At 39.9% G+C, this 21,858-nt stretch overlaps 1 protein-coding gene across 3 annotated transcripts in view; it reads right to left on the bottom strand.

The window, feature by feature from the left end:
- LOC134041888 (SAM and SH3 domain-containing protein 1-like) overlaps positions 1-21,858 on the bottom strand; it is a 522,564-nt gene that overhangs the window by 31,276 nt on the left and 469,430 nt on the right. For all 3 annotated transcript variants that reach the window (XM_062488930.1, XM_062488931.1, XM_062488932.1), the window contains 4 exons: positions 14,603-14,643; positions 13,215-13,301; positions 11,785-11,897; positions 10,152-10,253 (listed from right to left, as the gene is read on the bottom strand). In XM_062488930.1, the coding sequence (XP_062344914.1) occupies positions 10,152-10,253; positions 11,785-11,897; positions 13,215-13,301; positions 14,603-14,643 (343 nt within the window). The remainder of the gene's footprint in view (positions 1-10,151; positions 10,254-11,784; positions 11,898-13,214; positions 13,302-14,602; positions 14,644-21,858) is intronic.

Raw genomic sequence — 21,858 nt, 5'->3', positions numbered from 1 at the left:
CTTCCCCGCGCGCCTTGGAGCAAGTGCATCCCGCATCTGTGATGCTCTCACCGTGCGGAAACCTGCCAGCTCCGAGAGCTTGGCTGCACAAATGTGCAAAGGACTGCAGGGAAACAGGGAATGTATCAACAGCATCTGGAAATACCAAGAACTGCATGCAGAGGACTGCAGCCACCACGTACCACACGTCTGGAAAACTAGAGAGGCCAAGGCCAATACCCACTGCCCAGCTTTTCGCTGAAAACAAATGTGGTCACAAACAATGAAGATGCTCTCAAATCCAGAAGAAATAAATCCCTTCTGCCACCTCTCACCTCCCTTCACCTTGGAAAACTTCCTACTTGTGCACCTCCAAAGGCAACACTTTTCATCACCTCATATCTAAGATCAAAGTAAAGAACTTTACGTTCAGAAGCAAATAGGAAATCAGCACGTGTACTCTGATATTCTAGGAGCTCTCTAAGTTCTGCTCCTGGCACCCTTCTTGCTTTCTCTTCTGCTTTTCTCACACAGGCAGGCTCTTTGCTGCTGCTTGCTGGGGAGGCAGGGCACACGCCTTGCTCTGCTGCTCTCTAACATCCAGCCCATTTCACACGCCACAGAAATAACAATCTTAACCTCCCTCTTTGAACTAGTGCTTCACAGAAAGAGAGGGAGAGTGAGAGAAAACTAACATCTATTAGTGTTCTTGGTATTAATTGGCAAAATGTAAACCAGAAGTAAGTAGCTGGCTTTCAACAGGACTATGTTTGGAAACACTTCAGGGTTATAGCAACAACCCTTAAAAAAACAGGCAAAGCTTAGTAGCCATGTCCCAATAAAAATGTGTAAGAAACTCTAGGGCAACATCCAGTTAAAGCTATCATAATTGATTAATTGATTAATCTGCTTCAGCTCCAGAAAAAAACCCCTAACTTATGACTTCAACATGAGCCATGTGAAGCAATTTAGAGAGATGTTAAAATTTTACAGTTCGCTTTATGCCCAGTAATAGTTCAGCCCCAAACTGAAATCTCTAGGAAGCCTTCTGTCTGAGAAAAAAGGAAATCTTTTAATACCTGATTAAACTTAAGCTGCAATTATTTTTCACTATGAGACAATTCTTGTTCAGCAAAGTGGGGCAAAAAAACACATTTAGATTCATAGACACATCACATCATATCATATCCCCCAGCCCTGGCTAGCTCACCTCAGAACTACAAGCTCTATAGTAAATGCAAAGAGACTTTGCTGTTCCCTTTAGATGTGGCTACACGTGTCCTTTCTTCTGTCTAACAGGCTTTCCATCTGCCAAAAATCCCAACCATTCTAACTTTAAAAAGTTTTTTATTAAAGATGCCTGGACAAAGTCAGAGACAGGAAAATAGAACAGAAAAGAACTTAAAAGCCCAAGGAAAGGAAAAGGAAAACTGAGAAAAGCTATGCATGCTGTGCTGTGCCTAAGAATAACCACAAAAGCCTTTTCTCTTTCTCCCTCTCTGAATCAGGAGGCACATCCTCTCCACATCATGCAATATGCTCAGTGACTTACCAGCTTCGGCATTTATAAGCCTAAAGCTCAGTTTCCAGTATTTTCCCCCGAGTCCTCAACCGCTGTCAGCCTTGTAACCCTAAAATTTAGGAGCAGACACTTCTTCTTAAGTATTGAATTTGCTCTGAATCCTGCATACAAAATGCCTCTTCTCTCGAGTTACATTATCAGACACCAAACTGGCTCCGATTCCAGCGCTGAATATGTAAAGAAGAAAAAAGCGTGATGCTGGACTCAATTAGCTGTTTTCTGCTCACTGATTGATTCCCCCAGTTACTCGCTAGCTGCATAACTCACAAGAAAGGCATAAGTCATCAGCTCTAAGCAAATCTTCTATTCACCACAAAGAAAAAAGGGAGTGTTGTACATGGCAAACAATCCCTGTTTTCACTGACGAAGGCTTGCTGACCTCTTGCTGGCCTCCAGTTCCTTAATTACTGTCTATGGAATTTCAGTGAAAGAAAAAAATACAGAGAATCTCTGCAAAGCTAGGACGAAGGGTGACCCTCAAACACCACCACTAGAGTGGAGGCTGTGTCTATAGGAAATATAACTTAAGCCCTTTACCTTAGGCCTTCTTTTATTTTCTCTTTTTAAATTCTTTTGACAGAAATCCCTGGAGAATTTCCCTTTATAAAAAGCTCATTAGAAAGAAAAATAAACCTTGCTTAAATGTTTTTTGACTTTGTGAACTTAGATACTTTTTTTTGATCCTTCCCCTCAGTTTCAGTGCTAGAAAAGAACATAAATAAGAACTGGAAAGAGAAATGATGGTCCAGAAGAGGTAGCTTTATGAAGTATTGTAGTGTGACTTTTAACTTCTCTGCCTAGGCTGGGCTCTGCTCTCCCTTCCTAAGAAACAGACTCTGGGATGCTCAAGTAAATTAGCATTCCTTTTACAGACAACCACACCTTATCCCAAACCTCACAAGAAATCCAGAATTTGGATATTTCTTAGAGCACAGGAAAAGAAAGACAAAAATTGCTACTTATTGGGACCAGGTACTGTCCAGGGGTGGAAAGCAGCAGCATAGATGTACCACAACAGCACCCTCTTTAAGCCAGAGAAGATTCCCCTTCATCAGGACCACACTAGTGGTGGCCTGTTAATCTGGATTCACTGCAAATCAATCACATTGTGAAATCATAGCTGGACTAAGCATCTATTTCCTTTGATGACTGGCTGATTTTAATGAGCCCCCCAGTCAAACAGTCTTCTTCCTTCTACTTCCTTCTACCTTTGTACTAGTGACTGTACACAGCTTTTCCACTCCCTAGTGGTCATCTAAACTAGATTTACTAGTGGGCTGTTGCTGGGTTATTATCCCTGAATTACTTCAGCCCCGAAACTCTGATGGTAAAGCCCTATGGAAAATTCTAAGCTTCAGATAAAACCAGCTAGTGTTCTCTAGTTTCAACAACATACAAGCCCACATCAAGTGAAACATGACAGCAACTTCCTTGAAATGTATCCCAGATTCCCATAAAAGTTCATGGCCATGAGTGAAACTGATCTAAGTTTGGGGCTTTGCAACTCGAGTTTTTAAGGTTTTGGGTTTCATTAAGAAAACTTCACAGACCTCTAATCCTTGCAGAGTCTGTTTATAGAAAACTGCATGAAACTAAGACGTGATAATCTGCATCATATCCTGAAGTTACAAATAACGGCCTCTAAAATTTTAAAGAGAATTAACAGAGGTTATAAATATTTTTTTTGCCAGGAGCATGAATTGCAAGGGCTGTGCAAGTCTAAAATGTGCAGTGTCAGCCCCCGTAGGTAACCATGTCTGGATTTGGTCTGTGATTACTTATAAGAAAATCAAAGGAGCATCCAACGGCTACTTTGGTGAGAGATATATTACACGTTAGCTGGTGACGACACTGCTTGCTGAAATTTGTGGGAAATATTTGTCATAAGTAAGGAGAGCATAAAAGTTTAATTCTCCCAGGAGGTCTGTCTTGATACAAGAATAGCTGCTTAGGCAAATTCCTAGCTGTTAACCGTTTCCAGGTTTTAGTTGAATTTTGTGAAGCATATTGCTGACATTTGTATCTGCAAGCCAGACACATTTCCTCATGGTGAAGGGCTTCTCTCACTGATTAGCATAATTAATTTTAATGACATTACAACTGTATTCATGTGCCACTTGTCATAGGTATATGCAGCAGAATGAAGCTCTATATTACAATATTCTATACCTGTTACAATGCAACATTTTTCTCCAATTCTCCCACAGACTCCTCTATACATGGAAACAAAAGTCTTTAACAAGACTCTCTCAACTGAATCTTGTGCTTTGGCAAGGCTAAGAAGATCCAGGGAAAATTCCTATTCTTTGGCATAGGCTGTACTATGAATGAGGGGAGTACTCCACCAGTGCTGGAAATCCACCTCTCAACTTCTTGGAAAACTAAGGGTGAAACAGCAATACATGAAACACAGCAAAATTCATATCAGAGAAACAAAGAAAAATAATGAGAGCACTTAGTGAAGGCTGTAGTAACTTAAATTACATTCTTGTAGTACCTTTAAACAATCAGGCTGTTAATGTTACTATCCAAAGCATGAAGAAGGAAACACCAGCATCAAGGAAGGGGCACAAGTGGCAACCAATGACAGGGCAATTAAAATTTTCAGTTGTACCATAAGATTATTCAGCCAGTGTCTGCCAAATAGGGCAGTGAAACACATAGCTTTTGAGATTCCTAACTCCTGAACTGAGCAAAGCTTTGTTCTAATTTAATAGGCTTGGTCTCAGAAAAGATGGGGGCAGGGAAATCACATTATGAATTATAGCATCTCCTGCTGGCTGATGCATGGGGAACAGGAAAAAGCTGGTACCACCCCCCTCACCCTGTCAGTAATAAGCAGAAAAAATAGGCAGATGCCAAGAGGCCAAAAAGGTATAAAAAAAGTGAACTAGTATGTTAGAATAAACATTAATTTGCCTTCTCACCTCCCATCCTCCTCAAACACGTGACCAAACATTTTGCAATAGAGTAAGTCAATGGGGCTTGCCTGAATGCAGGCAAACAGAAGTGGTTATGAACAAGTCTAACTGCAGCCACTGCTTGGGTGTTACTGTAAGCTCTGAGTCATGACAGAAGGAAGATTTTTCTCAGAGACTTTACAATAGACTAAATACAGGAGAAACTCCTGCTGGCAGTGAGCAGGTTTATACATTACTGCTCAGTACAATCCTATGGTGACAATGTTTTATTCTGAATAATTTGCAGCAGTTTCTCCTGTAAATTATGAAGTGTTCTGAGAAAATTCAGAAAAAATAGGTAAAAAACTCCACAGAGTATTATACAAAAACCAAATACAAACACAACAATGGTCTCTTGCTTTGCTATCATCACTCCCCAGCACTGACCTTACTTTGGGTTGTGTTATGGGAACCGTAATGATGATTTGCATTTCTCTCATGAAGGATTTTGTATTACTGTACCCATGGGAATCCCTGTTCTTACACACAGACAGAGAGAGGGGAGAGATTTCAACAAGATATGCTAATTCTTCTGCTACCAGCTTTCACCAAGAGGTGCTGGACACTGTCCCTGTGATCAGTGGAAAAGGAGGGCAGCCAATGCCTCCCAGGACAGGTCCCTGTGACAGGCACATAGTGTGGGAATTCACCACTACCATCCTGAAGCATGTCTTATTATAGGTTCTTTTTCATCATAACTGTTACTAAGCAGTGACAGTATTACAGGAATTTGGATAGTAATGATAAATACATCATCCATACAACAAGGCACATTGGTGCCTTTCAGGAAATCTTAACAGAAACTTGGTCACTAGATTCTTTGGAGCAAAGATGAAAGTGCTGCATTCATTCATAGCCACGCTCAGCAGCAGCAGCTCCCCTCTGTTACTTGAAAGAGCATGCAGGGCCTGGAGGGGGAAACAAGTTCTCCAAGAAGAACTAAAAGACAGAAACATCCTCTTCTACCCTTTAGCCTTTCATGGAAAAGAAACCTTACCAAAAATGGTGAGTCCTGGGATAACAGCAAACCAGAGCTAACTTCAAAATATTCACATTGCTTCAAATTAAATATCACTGTTTAAAGTAAAATAAACCTCATCATACTCTACTCTCCATAGATACTCATTTCTGATTCCCAATATACACTGACTCTGAGTTTAAGAAATTCATATTTATATTTATATTTAGCAAATTTAACAAATTAAACTGACTGCACCAAAAGGACTTTTTCCTGTTTACAATAACAGACCTGTACTATGAGCAATCATAATGTTAACCAATGGTTAAAAATTTAAAGAATCCATCAGTACTGTGAAAAAAAATCTATTAAAAAATAGCTGCATTTAGAAAGCATCCACATACTGAAATACAGTATAACCCTGAATAATGTGGATTTGCTGTAATTATGCTTAGATTTACTCTTGAGGTAATTGGTACTACACAAGTTACACTTTCATTACTTCTTTTCTTCCTATTCTTCACACTTACCAAACACAGTAATGACTGTCATGAGTCAGAGGTAATTATATCAGACTTCATCTTTTGTCAGAGTCAGGTTCAGCATCTCTGGGCTGAAATGAATACAACTCAAAGTCCATTCTCATCTGTTACTCTCCCTTTGATGCCTGCAGCAGACACAAACTCAATTCTGCACAGCCTTTCAACTTTTAGCTCTATTTAACCACTTGTTAAAAAAAAAAAGAAACAATAGTAAGTACAGGAGTAACAAATTATTATCTCAGTCCAGCTAGAGCTATCACTGTGTGGACTCAATGGACTGCCATCTGTTAAAAAAATGGATCTATAGAAGACAGAAAAGAGAGGCAACACAGGTGGGAATTGTCCCCAGCATCAGCCTCATGGTAGATGCAGATGTGCACAGCACACTTACAGGTCTGCAGCACTGCTGCCACTCTCTTCAGAGAAAACAAATGGGGTGCCAGTTTCCTACTGGTAATGTAATGATCCTGGGGAAAAAAGTGTTGGGAGGGCAGGGATGTAAAATAGCACTGCAGCCCACCCCCCGCCCCCTCACTGCTCATGTGTGAGCCATATTGTTGGAGGGAGATGCTGCTTTTGTTCTCTCCACTCATAAATATTATGGCCTCTCTCCTGAGGCTGCTAAGGCACATCTGGTGGGGAAGGTAATGTCAGATAAGCATGGCACAGCTCACCATGGCACCCTTCAAATGAAGGCCAGCTACACTACCTGGAAGTTTGCTGGATGGGTGAGCATCACCCGCTGATCAAAACCAAAATACAGAAGATAAGACCAACAAACCACTTTAGTCCAGAGATAATTACAACTTCATTTAACTTGCATCTACAGAAACTGTCAGTGAAGTTAATTAGTGGCTTGTGTCAGTGTCAGCACAAATATGACACACACTTCTGTCAAGCTCCCTGGTGCTTCCTCTCCATTCCCCCACTCTGTCATGAAACATGGCAAGTGGTACAATTAGCCGTCTTTAGCAGAAGGAACAGGAAAGAAACTGACTGACACACTGAACATACTGACTTCTCCTTGTGCTGGTTCTCCAAGCTGGGCTGGAGCCATAGCACAAGGGCTCTGAGGATGAAGCAGCCCTATTTTAGATGAGCTGAGAATGTCAGCCCTCAAAAGTTATCAAACGCTCTTCTATCTTTAAGAAGCATAAAAGGCACCTCAGTGTAAAGAAAGAATGTGATACAATTTTTAAGTCATCTCTTTCCCTGGACTTTCTGACTCCTGAGGACAAATAGGGCCTTATCTACAATCCAGAAAGGGATCCATTTGTAATCTGCACCTGCTTTACATCCCAATGCTTGGCACAAGGCAATGAAAGCTTGTCTAGTGTTGCTGTGAACTGCTTTCATAGCAGCAGAGATGAAACATAAAAATTCAGAAATAAATTAATAAGAAAATCATGAGGCGTTTTAGAGCTTTGATATGTCTGACTGAAAAGAAAAAGTTTCAACTGCCTACCCACATTAGCAAATAAAGAACACACGTTTTGTTGTGAAACAGGGGGACCATAGTAGTGAGACTGAAAGCTACAAATTGCTCTAAAGTGGCAAAGAAACAAGTCACCTACTGGCTTGGCAAGGATTTTGTTTGTTTATTTCTTAAGAACAAATAAACAGAACATGCAATTTAGAGCACAGCAATGATATGGGGCTGCCTCCCTTTGATGCTGACCTTTCTACTCCTCACTCCTTTGTGATTCATCTTTAGGATTTAGTTTTGTTAAGGGTATGAAACGCAAGTTTCCATTTCCTGGTACAGTAATTTAAAAAATGAGAACCTGGAAAACAGAATCCTCAAATCAATCTTTAAAATGAGAATCTTTAAATCAACATCAGTTATGTTATCATGTATAAACACATTATAGCTATAAAAGCTTATTCTAAAAAGTGGTCTTTTCCTAAAAATTAAAGCAATAACTTAACGATACATGCACTTTAGGCATTATTTTTACGGTGTGGGCATAGCTGACTTGAAAGGAAAGTATTACTTAAAACCTCAGAACACTCCAGACATTCTGCCTTCATTTTTAGATTCTCTCATTGCTTAGATTCTAACTTGTTTTTATTTTGTTTACAAAATAATAACATTGTTTCATTAAAAAATGCCTAGTAACAACTTGGCTCTGAGACTGAAAAAATAAATAAATAAAATAAAAATGCAAACAGAACCAGAAGAACCATTGCCCACGAACTTGAAATTCAAACCAGAAATGTTTAGTTCACAGCCTGTATAAAATGAGTGGGGTAATTTAAAGCTGAGGTTCTAAATATGCAGAGCACAAATCACACAAATGGTACTGAAACTCAAACCATTTGGGAAAGAAAGGGCTTGAAAACAGAATCATCTTTGCATGTCTCAAAAGCTGGTCATTTCAGATTAGTAGAGAGGTCCTTTGGCAAAGAAGTCTTGAGTGAACACATACCCTATCTCTAACATATCTGATACTTTTCATTGTCTGCTTTTCCCTTTAGTCAATTACAGCCCTAACTCCTTCACCCCAGTTAACCTCAGTTTCATTCTTGTCCACGAAAAAATACATCAAGCTGAATTTTGTTCTAGTAGGGACTTTCATTTCTGCAGATGATCCTCATTTCCCTTGAAGGCAAGCAGTTTAACAGCTTCTGTTAAAGGCAACTGGGACAGAAATCAGGAGCGAGGGCAAAAATCTTGAGAATTATCTACAGTGACTGAATAGAGATCTCCCAGTGAAGTCAGCAGAAGGTTGGTTCAAATCCTACCAGAATAGCAGAGAGAGGCAACCAAGCTCTTGGCTCCCAAGTGCAAAGATGGCTTAGGAAAATAATTTTAGACAAAAGGTGCCAAGTCATTCCATTGGGGCAGAAATACTGAATGAATCATGTTCAGTGCTCAAGAGATACACGCAGCTTTCAGTAATTCAACACAAGTGTAAACCACTATCAGAAGATTTAAGAGAGAAATTCAGTACCCTTCTGAGATTTGACCATGGTGAATGAGAGTTTTAAGCGGCTTATGCTATAGGTACCCTGGACAAAAGCCTTTAAAGAAGGAAAAGTTCAAGCTATAAATACTACTGAGGAAAAGATCAGACAACTTCCAGCTAGCTAAACAATCAGTTCATGAGAGTCAGGATCCTTTCTTCTTTATTCTTTGCACAATTTTGATACATCAGAACAGAGCATAAGGCGACATCAGTTCCCCTCTGCTCCAATGTAACTAAAGATGGGCATACTTTTTTGAACATAAACAACAAAATCCTTCTCTGCCACCAAATATGTTAAATATTTCATATAATGACTTTGCATTCCTTTTTACATTTAGGAAGGAGGAGCTAACTGGCTGCTGCAGTTAGCAGGAAATTCCATTGACAATAAAATAAATAAATCAACCAATGGTCTCAAAAGCCTATGATTCAATTATATGGGTTACAAAGAGCTTGAATTTGACAGTCAAATGTGTTCTTCTCTAAGATTTATCTGTGAACTTCCAATTAGAGAATTGAAGTGGAATAAACTACTCAGTGAAAATGAAGATATCTCAAAGGAAAAATTAATTAATTCAGTATGGCATAATACAGAGACTGTCTGGTGCACATAAAATCAACAGAAATTAAATTAAACAGCTCAGAAGAAAAATAAAAAAATGAAGAAAGCTGCCTTACTGCTTATGGATCTGACAAAAGCCACAAACTCTGGGCTGTGAGTTTGCAAATGCAGAGACAGAAGTGTTTGAAGGCAATGGAAAAGCCTGAGAAACTCTACTGGTGAATCAACAACTTCCCTCCAAATGACCTAAAAGCCCTTTTCTGTGCATTTTGAAACAAGGGGATTTTTGCCTGGGACAACTTGTGTTTACAAAGTTCAGTGACAAAGGGGTGAGATAATAAAAAAAAGAAAGAAAAAGAAAGGAAAAAAAAATAAAAAGGAGATTATACAATAAGACTGTTGAAGTCTATGACAAGAGATTCTGAAGATTTAAAATGCAAGTTAAGGATTCTCTGCAGACAGAACAGAGTATCACAAGGTCAGTGATACATTTGCTATTAAGGAAATTGCCAGGTAAATCAGGATATTTCAGTAGTTCAATGAAAGAATTTAAATATTAAATGACACTGGGGAGCTGTATCACAATGACAGATACTTACATTACAATTGGAAGACCCATCAAGTGTCGAGTAAGAGCCATCAGGCCATTCTGTAGAATCTACAGTGCTTGATTGCCTGTGCTGGGCTTCATACTCTTTCAGCTGAAATTTGAAAAGACACAAAGAACATTTTCCAGTGACCAGAAGAGATCAATCTTCATTGAAATAGCAAGAGTTAATGTAATTTCATTTTTTTCCCCTGTATCATTGTGGATCTGGGAAAATCAAAACTTTTCCACTGCACACTTCACTTATTCAAAATAAATTGTCCAACAATCAGAAGTTTTAAAAATGAGGGTTTTTTTCTTAGAAAGAAATGATCTGTAAATTCTGAAACACTATTGTTGGTAAAACATAAATTACATGTCCTCATCTCAGAGGCAGAGTTTACAGTAGACAGATTAAATCACGATGGCCTGCCAATTTCCTTCATAAAGAAAATTATCTGCAGTAAAGACTAAGAACCATCCTTTGTAATAATGATAATGATAATGATAATAATAATAATAATAATAATAATAATAATAATAAAAATTTCTCCCATTTTCCAGTAAAAGGCTTCAGACAAAACCAGTACTACAGGAGTCAAAGTGTTCTAAGTATCAAGATCTGATATTTACAAAAAACAAGGCTAGTAGCCAGACCACTAGAGGGAAACTCTACCAGTCCATATATGAACTATCAGATTAGAGAAAACCCTTTCACACCAGAAAACTTTAACAGCAGAGAAAATATTCTACAATAATCTATTTCACAATGTAATATGTCAATAAAGATATTTCTCTGACTGCCAACTGATTTAAATTATGCTTTCTCTAATGGAGCCCATACAGAACATCCCATGTTCCATCACAGTCTTTTACACAAAGGTGGAGTTGAAACTTGCACCCTCTTTTGGCTCCTGAACAAATTAAAACCTTGGCCCTATTGCTGCACAAATGCAATACCTTATAGCTCTTTTTCTTGTGGTTTATTAACATTTAGAGTTTGTAAAGAAACACTTGTGACAGCTACCCCATTTATAAAAAAACCAGAATTGTGCTGTACATCTGACATAACGTCATATGGCAAAAATAGCTGAATGTGTTTTCTTGATTGTTATTAAAGTAAAACACCACCTTTTTGGCTAAGAAATAAGCAGAAAAATATTTATCTTAAAGGAAAATAGTAAGAAATATATGTGTTCTGAATCAAGTAAGGCAAGCTCAGCAAGACCTGAAGCATTTCTGTCAGTACTTAAACAAACCTATGAACATACTCAATAAATAAGAGCTAGTACAAGTCAGAGAGATTCTTCTCCCTCACTTTAGACCGCTGCATTGAAAAAGTCTAAATTTAATATTTTCTGGGATTAGAGCCTTTTATTGCTAATGGAGAGAAGCAATACTTTTAGGACTCTAGTAATTTACCACGTACTGGGCATCTATTTCTGTTTGAGCTAAATCTCCTTTTTCTCAATAAACAAAGGAACTGTAATCTAATTTATGCTACATATTGCAATGGGGCAAACACACAGGCTTTCTCCACCTTCTCCTACGTTTTGTGAATGAAGTAAAGCTCCAGACTGATGCATCCTAAAACATTCATTCTAAAACATGTTTGTCAAAGAGATTGAAGTATGGACGTATCATACCCTAGCAAGTGCTTCCTCAATAGTGATCATCTTCTCTTTCACCATCATCATCAGCTGGATCCGTTCCTCATCACTCATCGTGATCTCACTGGCCACATAACCGACATCCTCTCCTGCACAGAAAAAAAAAAAGCAGCACAAATATTTTAAGCACATGTAAGAATTCATGCACAGGGCAGGGTACATTGAAACTGGATTTTACCCAGTGTTCTGAAATCTGGCTGCTAAGTGGACCTGGTTGGCCAGAAACAGACCTTCCCCAGAGTAGGTTCCTTGTATGATTTCAAAAAACTGAATGATTTCAAAGTAACTGAGCAGTAAAAGGAAGCAATTTAGAACTAAAAAGCTAAGTCTACTTTGACACTGCAAGCAAGCAAGCAAGCAACCATGAAAAGGAGAAATAAAAACTGTCATCACATGGTTATTGACCCTGAGAGACAAGAATTAAAAGAGGAAATGCTAATGCTGGAGAAGTCCAGCACTCAGCCCAGAGGAATACTGGTATCAGCTGCCAGAACCTGCCTGCTCAGGAATGGTGTGATGGGCCCTTGCAGCTCTCTGCTGTGGACTAGCCACTGCTTATGATCTACCCAGACAAACTAATCACCCACTAAGCTGACACATGGTGCTAGATGTATTGCACTCTAAACTACCTCTCCTTCTGGCAGGTGTTTGGCTTGTCAGCACAGGCAATTAGAACTTGCCTCGAGAACCAGCAAGGACCCACACTTAACTGGAATCGTGTCCCTTTTGGACCTAACAAATGGGCTTTTGTGGTCTTTCACAATCCATCTGAACACAGACAGACATGGAGAAGCATCTGTTTGCAACATAAGAAGCTAACAGATACACATGGGGAAACAAATTTTCTGTGTGAAGAGAAATACTTAATGCAATCCACAGCTGCATCTTTTGCAGAAGAACTAGAGAAAGACACCTGACAGTTTAAGTGGAGTCAATCCTACATTTGCAGTGGTCACCAGAGATACTTTTACTGCTCCTTCTTGTAATGTCTTCTACAATGAGAGGCTGGATTCAAGCCTAAAGCAAACAAGTCAAAGTAACAAAATGCCAAAGAAAGGAGAAATATCCTTCTAATTTAAACAGAACAGTACTTCTCTTACCAAGTCAGGAGTGGGTAAAAAAAAAAAAAGCACCTTGTTTATTTATATATATTACTTATATATTAACTGCATAACTTTGCATGTGTGCTGTCACTGACAGTCAGGACCAAAGGCATCCCTGCCTCATGTCTGCAGTCTCAAGAATTTGACTTGTCATTCTGAGCACTGTCATGATGAACCAAACCTGTGACACTTCCAGAGCCACAGACTCCAGCTGCCACACTATTACAAATTCATTTTATTCCTTTGTGATATTGGCTCCTGACTTTTTATATGATAGGATGTGCACTATTGAAAAAGCTTTACCTTTTGAAGTCTGCCTCATTAGTCCTTTCTGGTTCTTTCGGAAATTCTGCCAAAAAAACTTGTTTTTCTTTTTCCAGTCTGTTTTCCCTAAAAGAAAAGTGGAGTGGGAGGTGGGAGGATGAGGGGAAAGGAAAAAAAATTAGAAAGAAACATTAGTTAGTAAATTCTAGAGAAGCTTTCAAGCATCACAATGTATTTCTAAATCAGAAACAAGAATAAAAAACCCTCAGATTTTCGGGTTTTCTTGATTTATTCCATACTAGAACTAGGTTGATGTAGCTATTTCAGGGTGATGCACATTCTTTTATAATTGCCAGGGCTATAGAGGATTGAGACAAGCCAGCAGCTTACATAGTTTGAATTATAAACAAAAAATATTTTACATTAATTTTGATGTCTGTTGAGTTGTTAATGTCAAGTCTGGAAATGTTTTTGAAATATTTTTTGGTTTACTCTCTTTAACTGCATCACAATTATGTGGCCTAAACCACAACTCAGGTAAGTGACTTTCTAGTATCTCTGTGCATACTGATCAAGAAATTAAGTAATTAACACACACACACACGTGTTCTGCTACTTGGCATGAAATCATCAGCTACACCTGACTCATGCTCTCTATATGCCTGGACTGTACAAGGATGAGTCTCCATGTCCACAAGAACCAGATCGCCATAGGGATTGATGATCTCAAAGTAAATCATTTGCCCTAGAAAGAAAAATGGGATCTAGCTCAAAGTAGGGCATATATAAATATATATATGTTCTGTTTAATTAACTAGGCACATGCTATAAAGTTTATGCCACCTACAAACGAACATACTGTGCTTGATCTGGCAGAAATGCTACTGACAAAGAGCTATTAGTATTTAAGATCTTGTCCTGAATGACCTAGAGCTGAGCTTCCTGACTCTCTGAAATACTGCTTAAGTTTAGACTGTGTGGACAGTCCCTAGAATGGTCCCTAGCATACCATTAAAAAGAAACGAACAAGAAAAACCTCCTAGTTTTATTTTTCTTTTCCAATAAGCAACAAAAATTTCAACAACAAAGACTCTCTGGCATGACATGAACAAAAATAACAAAGAACCCCCATTATTTACTGGTGGTGGTAATTTTTGGAATACTAAAGGACAGGCTAGCAGGAATCTAACAAGCAAACGTTTTCAATTCAATATAACAAGTCGAAACATGCATATTTATCACATGACAATGCTGGGTGGGTGGTTTTAGTGATCACACTCAACATCAAAGTGAAAGCTGCTGAGACTCTCCCTCCACACACACAAATGCTGCTGACTTCTGCCAGCTCTTCACAACCCAGAACAAGCAAAACTCAAAAGCTGCTTAAGAATTCCATAGGAGTATCAAATAAAATGAAATATACTGACCTACAGAGCCTTCTTCTGAACTTGATTTATGAATGGAGAGCCTAGGACAAAAAAGAGAAATGGACTTATTGATGCAGGCTTCTCACATCTCAGGGGAGCTGTCTGGTTACAGTAAATTACAGTTTCCAAACAATATATCATGAGCTGTTTTCTCTTCCCTTTTCTCCCCAACGCAGCAAGTTGGAAATGAAAACTGAACCTACTGGTCTGACCACAGTAACTGAGTTTCCTTCTGAAATGTGCCTTTTGTGATCAGCATAGAAAAATATATGCTGACACAAACCAATGGTCAAGGCAAAGGAGTCCAAAGTTTCCTCAGAAAAACAACTATTCGCATAGTTTCCCCACTTGCATTTGCAAAACAGTAATTTTGCTGCCTTAGAAACTGTAGAACTGGGATGCTGCACTTGTTTAGCTGTACATCAATTTTCAGCCTGTTAGGTTTTTTTATCTGACAATCTTTATAAATATGTGCTCATCACACCTCCAGAAGCCACCATGTGGCAGACAGTAGTTGAGATTTAAAGACAAGGTGGAGAAAGTTTGTCCAGACTCTATGAAGTGCAACCATAACTGACTGGACATACAGCTTCTTCCTCCCAAACCCCTTCTGTGTGCTTTCTCACCAGTGTATGTTCCCTTCCTCAAAAGCTAGCTGGAGAGACTTAGTCAAGTCCAGAACACAGACTGTACAAACAACCCACTAAAATAGCAAATAAATCTTTTGTTCTTGGACTTTATGTTCACTGAACCAGTTTCCCAGAATGGATTCCAACTCAGTGCCAACAGTTCATTGTGGGATCTCTGATGAGACAACATCGCCCCGCTTCACTGCCTTTTTTCTCTGGCTGCATAAATGCAGCTAGCAGAAATTACCAAGCCTTGTGTTATTCTTTGAAGCCTTCCTGTGGGAATTGCCATTTAACCACACTGCAGCAAAGCAGTGAAATGACTTCTGCCAGCATCAAGGGCTTTGCTGGAGGCTCCATGTGCAAAGCATCAGCGCAGCGTCTTTGCTGCGGGTCGGCCCCGCGACGCGCGGGTGTCCCATTGTGTGGTGGCCGTCCTGCAGCCCTGCAGGATGGAAGCACACACACCCCAGCCTACGAAGGAGACCACAAGCCAAATCGTTCTCTGAACGAGGCCATACAGCAGCACACACACGACACACTTGTTGCTGTCCACGCACATTGTTTGCACGGGCTCCTTTAGCTCTCCCAGAGCCCCAGCAGAGGGCAATAAAGAGTTTCTGATCAATTCACTAAACCACTTGAAGGGAAATTGGAGTTCAAGCCAGGTCGGTGTTCAGAAGACACAAGCAATTACTGGCCAACATCTTATAAGCAGGAAACACACGCTCATCAATTTGCAAAGATATCATTAAATGGGAAACGAGACAGTATGAAGTTTCATTGTGGCTCAGTAATTCATCTAGACAAGGAGAGTCTGGCGTAGTGAAGCTCTGAAGTACAACCTCTTTAAAACTCAGACTGATCAGAAATTTAATACAGCACAAACTGAAAACTAATTGAGGCAAACAAATGCCAAATTTTTAGTGCATCAGAAGGGAGACATTTAGTGTTTTCCTCGCTGGTAAAAGGAGAAAAGTCAATAATATGCCACCAGATACTTAATTTTTAAGAAGTCTGATGAAAGGTGAAAAATACAAACCCCATACTTTCTGGGTAAAAATTTCCAGAAAAAGCTCTTCAACAGGGCCAGGAATTAATCCCGACACTTCAAAGTAAAGTTGTCAGCAAGTATTTTTCTAAATAAAGGTAAATGAGATAAAAAAATACATGGAGTTGGGTATGGAGATTTTTCTTTTTATGAATGCCAAGGTCTGTCAGAACTGACAGAACCAATCCACTACACGTTTTGCAGATGAGCGTGTACTCCACCCACCAAGCAGTGATTCAATTTCTTTTAAATGAATTAGGATCCATGAAATGTACCAAATCACCATCCTTAGAAAATGAAATATGTTAATGATCAGAACTCTACCTCACTAGTGAAATCACCCTTAGAGTTGAGAGGCAGTCTCTTGGCCTCCAAATCCATTTTAATCCTTTTCTTCTCTTGCACAGTTGCCAAAAACGATGCAAGTAAGCAGCAGGTGTAGCAGCAACGTTTGTGATGTGGACATCTGCTCAGTATGAGTTAGCCTGAGGCCACTAACTCACCATACACTGGCCTCCAAAGAACAGGAAGGGCAGTAGGAGCAAATATCTGACACACCTGAACCAGAGTGGGTGAGGAGAAAAGCAGGATCCACAGCAAGCAGACCGCTTCTCATTTATAACTGATTTAAGAACTATGCTAGGTTTCATCAGAGGATGTAAATTCCAATTATCATTTCATGCATTCTTTAAAGAGGAATCTTCTATGCCTGGGATGACCTTGAAAATGCTAACAGCTGCTCTGAAGAGATGCAAATGCCAACACAACTTACCACATAGTGCCTGATAAGGCACTTGCTTTTTAGTTCCACCTCACAATTCTGGTACTTAAAAATCCTCAGTGAAATCAATCAAGCATTTTACTTCCTAGATGTCTGGTGAAAAATTCCAGACTACCTTGGTGTCCCTGTATGTTTGATTTGCAAATTACACTCCCTTACTCTGTTAAATCTGCAGCGCTTCTGTGAACGTGCACTGAAAGTGATTTGTGTTCTTCCATTCATAGACTGATAACTTGTACTGAAAGTTAATGATGCAGTGACACTTGGCAGAAGTTTCAGCACTGTGTCTGAAAGGGAGCCAAATGCCATTACTCCACCATGGAGGCCTTCATTTTTGCTGTGGTCTGATGTACAACTTCATTAGCAAGCTTTCACATGAAATGTGCTCTGTCACCGCATAAAGCAGAAGAAATGTATGGGTATATGTTCACACAATGAGGAACAAAACAAGATTTACAGCCAGAGGGAAGGAGCATTTTCTTATCAACCCATAATAACTGGGAGCGGGCAGGAGATAGGGGTCAAAACTTCATTAATCTCACAAATCCAAAACTATCTCTAGGCCAGTACTTTGCGTCCCTTCAAGTGAAAGTGCTGAAAAAACAGACAAAAAAAAAAAACTAACAAAAACCCCCCAAAACAAACAAATAAACCCAAAAACCAAACCAAAACAAAAAGAAACCTAAAACAGAAAACACAATATATAATCTAAAAATTGAGTTAACTTTTGTGAGTACCCAAATACTACTGCCTTAAGAGAGCTGATGGGTTTGAGCAGATTTTAGCAAACTACATCAGGCCACTCAGCGATCAGTGACACAAAATTTAGTTGCAACAGCTGGAGCAGAGAACCTGGACCAGGAATTCATTGATTAGAAAGACTGGCTTAACAGAAATGAGTTTACATTCAACTTTAAAGTGTTCAAGTACACAAAGAAGATGGACAGAAAAATCATTCTTTCAAATGCTGGAGGTCTGCAAATGACAGAATACCTGGGGACACCAGGTAGAAAAGGATATCTGAGAAAAAGCCTACATATTAATTCTAAATGGCATAAGGATGGAAAATTCCAGTGCCAGTACAAAGAATATGAAGAACAAATATAGATGGGAATGGCTGTACAACCATCATTATTCATTCTCAAGAAAGATTAATTCTAGATATAATATTCTAGATATGGTATGGAGAAAGCTATTAGAATATCCAGAGAACTGGACAGTTGAGCTTACAAAAGAAAACTAGAAAAGTTTTGCCTGTCAAATTGGAAAGCTGCAACAAGATCAACTTGCTGCCTATTAATAAATCAGGCACAGAAACAAAGATATACACGCTGTAAAAAATTAGAAAAGAGAAGCTAACATTTCCTAATTATTTGGACAAACTTCCATCAGTATGTAGAGAAAGGGAGAACAACTTTAAAAACTTGACTAACTGCTTTTACAGGAAGCTGCTTGAAAGATAAGAGACCAGAAAAGACATCTTAAACAGACCAGACTAGACATTGCCATAAGGATTGCCTCTGGAGGGCACTTTTGGTTCTTGTTTTGCAGCCTGGGGGCTTTGTAAGAGCAATGTCAAAGCCTGACATCTAAAATGGTCTCTGAATCTATCTTTCCATAAAAGTGCTGCAGTGGGGATAACATTGTTACACCTAAGCGATACCTCTGAAACCTGGAGGTAGTTCCAAAACTTGGTGTGCAATGCATACACTCAACGCATACACTTGGGTCACAAGCCAACTAAGCCTGTCTGATTATTAAGACCAGTTTTAACTAGGTTGTAGCTTTCCTGTTAACTCTGGACTGATTCTGATCTCAGACAGAAAAACACTAGGGCTAATCTTTCACAGAGAATGGTCGGTATTACAAGAGACACAGTCATATGTGCCCCAAGAACATGCTGGTACTCCACAGAACTGGGAAAAGAAACAAATTACACCATGCACTGCTTTCATGAATGTGCCTGTTGATTTTTGAAATCTCATCATTCTCAGAACAGAACAAATATAGGAACTGAGAATGATGGGCATTTGTGTTTTAAATGCAGATGTGCTTTAACAAATGGCTGCATCTCATTTATGGACCATAAAATCCACAGGTGCATAGCACCATATGATGATGAAACCACTGCTGTTACCATCTTCAATTAACTGACAGTGCCCCTCTCATTCCTTACCAATGATTATTTATAGTACACTGAGGAAAATGGTTTAGATGGGATTTTTAGTATACCAATATCATGCATATTCAGAGTGGTGAATAAACCAATGCAAAAGCCCATGCTGGCTCTGCTGCAAAGCCATTTGGTTATCCCTGTGCATTAGAAATGGCCCACTTATATAATTAGTATGAAAAACTGACAGACTTGTAACTGCTCCTGACTGAATACAAGGTAATTTATCTAACTGGAGCTGACACAGGGAAGAAAATGGGCCTTTGGTATTTTTATCAAATTTGCATGAACCTGAAGAGAAAGCAGGCCTGCAAGGTTCTGACCTTGCTGGCACCAGTGTGAGAAAGGGACGGAAAGCAAAGAGGTTTCATTCAATTATCTTCTCATTAGGTTTCCATAGCAATGGCTCTTTAAGCAGGTCAAAACTTTCTCAGTGGAAACAAACACTGAGCTGCTTGTGGCCTGTGCATGTGTATGTGTACTCTGTGGCATCACCAGCATGGAAGCCACCACACTGGTCCCATGGGCTCGGTCCGCGGTCTGGCAGCAGGCAGATGGGGGCACGTCATGTATTTAATAACAGAATGCTTGGTCCCAGCCAGGGGGCAGATAATTGCCAGCTAAAAACTCTTTGAGAGTGAAGAGCAAGGCTGCAGGCAATGCTTCCCTGCTCTCTGTGAATTGCTCACTACGTGCCATCTCGACTCGCTGTGACAAGTCAGAGTTTCTCGTGAAACGTGCCCTTCATACTTCCTTGTACAAAATTACCAGGCTTGAAATCTTCTTCCAGCTGCTCAAAGGCGCACTGGTTTCCCTCCTCACGTGTTCCAGGCAGCGTTTGGCTGGCCTCTCACTCCCATTGTGTGGGTTATTGTGGGAGTTTCCTGCCCTACTTCTCTTGAGGAGGCTGTTTAAAGGCAGCACGAATAATTTGCCTTTGACTAAATCAGGCCTCAAACAAGTGAAAACAGGGCCATACACATTCACTGATTTTTTTCAATTCCTGCAAAGACAGGGTATATAAAAAAATGTATCTTAAGTTCAAACATATCAAGTAAAAAAAGCTCTTACCTCTTTTTTCTTTTGATACTATTTTCAATTTTTAAACTATGAAAAAAAGGAAGAATTTATTCCCTTAGCAATAAAGCGCATCCTTTAGTTACCTCAGTTTGGGTGACTTGTTTGTTTTATGCTTTGTTCTTCTCAGTTTCTGCCGTCTCTCTGCCTTACATCCTCTTTCTTCACAGATGAGCTTACAAATACCTGAAATAATTTGGGCACTCTGAGAAGTTCCCAGAATCTAAGCTGACAGAATTTAAACTTCCCCATCCATGACCTGGGGGGATGATTTAATAACCTCCTCCATTCAAATCTTGACCTGCAGTTTGGAAACTGCAGGGAAAGAAGACTAGGGAATCAAGTGTTACAAACCACTGGCAAAGGCCCGTAGATCAGTGTACCGAAAGGGGAAGAATTGAGGTTTGGATTAACCTTTCTGCAGCTTTCACTGAAAATTGTGGAAAATGGGAACATTGAAATGCAGGCTCCCTCCGAGCCTTAGGTTGATACACAGTTCCAGTTTATATCATGGGATACCGGAATGGCTGTATTATGGCACATTAGTTGTGCCATTCACAAAAAATTCTTAAAAACAGATTCAGTCAATCGTCTGTCCTGCAGTGACAACAGATACAATGCAGATAGCAGCCACTTGTGCTGCGGCCTCGGAGAAAGTCTACAGCTCCTGCTGTGACATTCCCAACAAGCCATCAGAAATCTGGCCAAGCTGCAGGAATGGAACGCGTGAGCGGCTCGGTACATCCTGCACGCACAGGGTGACAGACATTTGCCTGCCCTCAGGAGCAGCTGAAGTAGGGAGTTGAGGATGCAGCTGCCAGAGGCACAGCAGCTCCCCCATGCCGGGGGAATGCAAAGCCCCTGAGTAATGTTGCCCTGTGTCACCTGCACCCCACACATGCCTGGCTTTTCTCCTTCTGCCTGACATGTGTGTTTCTGGACAGTTCCCTGCTCTGGCAGTCTCAGATTTAGGTCTTGAATATCACAGGATCAAGAATGTTTAAACTGTACTGAGGAGTACAGCAGGATGAATTGTGGCACTTGATATGAAGTGTGACCATTTACTGGTCAGAAGTGCACTTGAGTGGTACAGTTCAAGAAAGTGCAGGTGATTCACATAGGAGGTGACAATTCATAACATGCACTGCACACAGAGGTGGTGGGAATGACTGAAACGTCAGATTCATGACACAGCTCTTACTTTGTCCACTGTTTCCATCCTTTTTTTCTCTAGCAACTGGTAAGAAAAATATTAGTATATACGGACATCCGTATCTCATCCTATTTGTATGCAGTGCTCCTGAGTCTCTCACCCACTTCCTTTTCTTTCCCAGCAGATCTCAAATACACCACATCTGAAACACAGCCCAAAGGCTGATGGAGCAAACAGTGACAGCACACAGATCCATTTCCAAAGAGGGAAAGCACACAACTTCCTTCCTGTAACATCCCCCCAGTTCTTCTAAAAACAGGATGAGAGTCAGGATGCAGAAGCCTGAGTTCAGGGGACTGGGTTTAACCTGGATTTCCTGGCAAACATGCAGA

Source organism: Cinclus cinclus, chromosome 3, assembly GCF_963662255.1.
Source record: "Cinclus cinclus chromosome 3, bCinCin1.1, whole genome shotgun sequence".
Lineage (NCBI taxonomy): Eukaryota > Metazoa > Chordata > Aves > Passeriformes > Cinclidae > Cinclus > Cinclus cinclus.
Note: the sequence above shows the minus strand (reverse complement) of the source record. Positions and strands in the feature narration are given on the sequence as shown.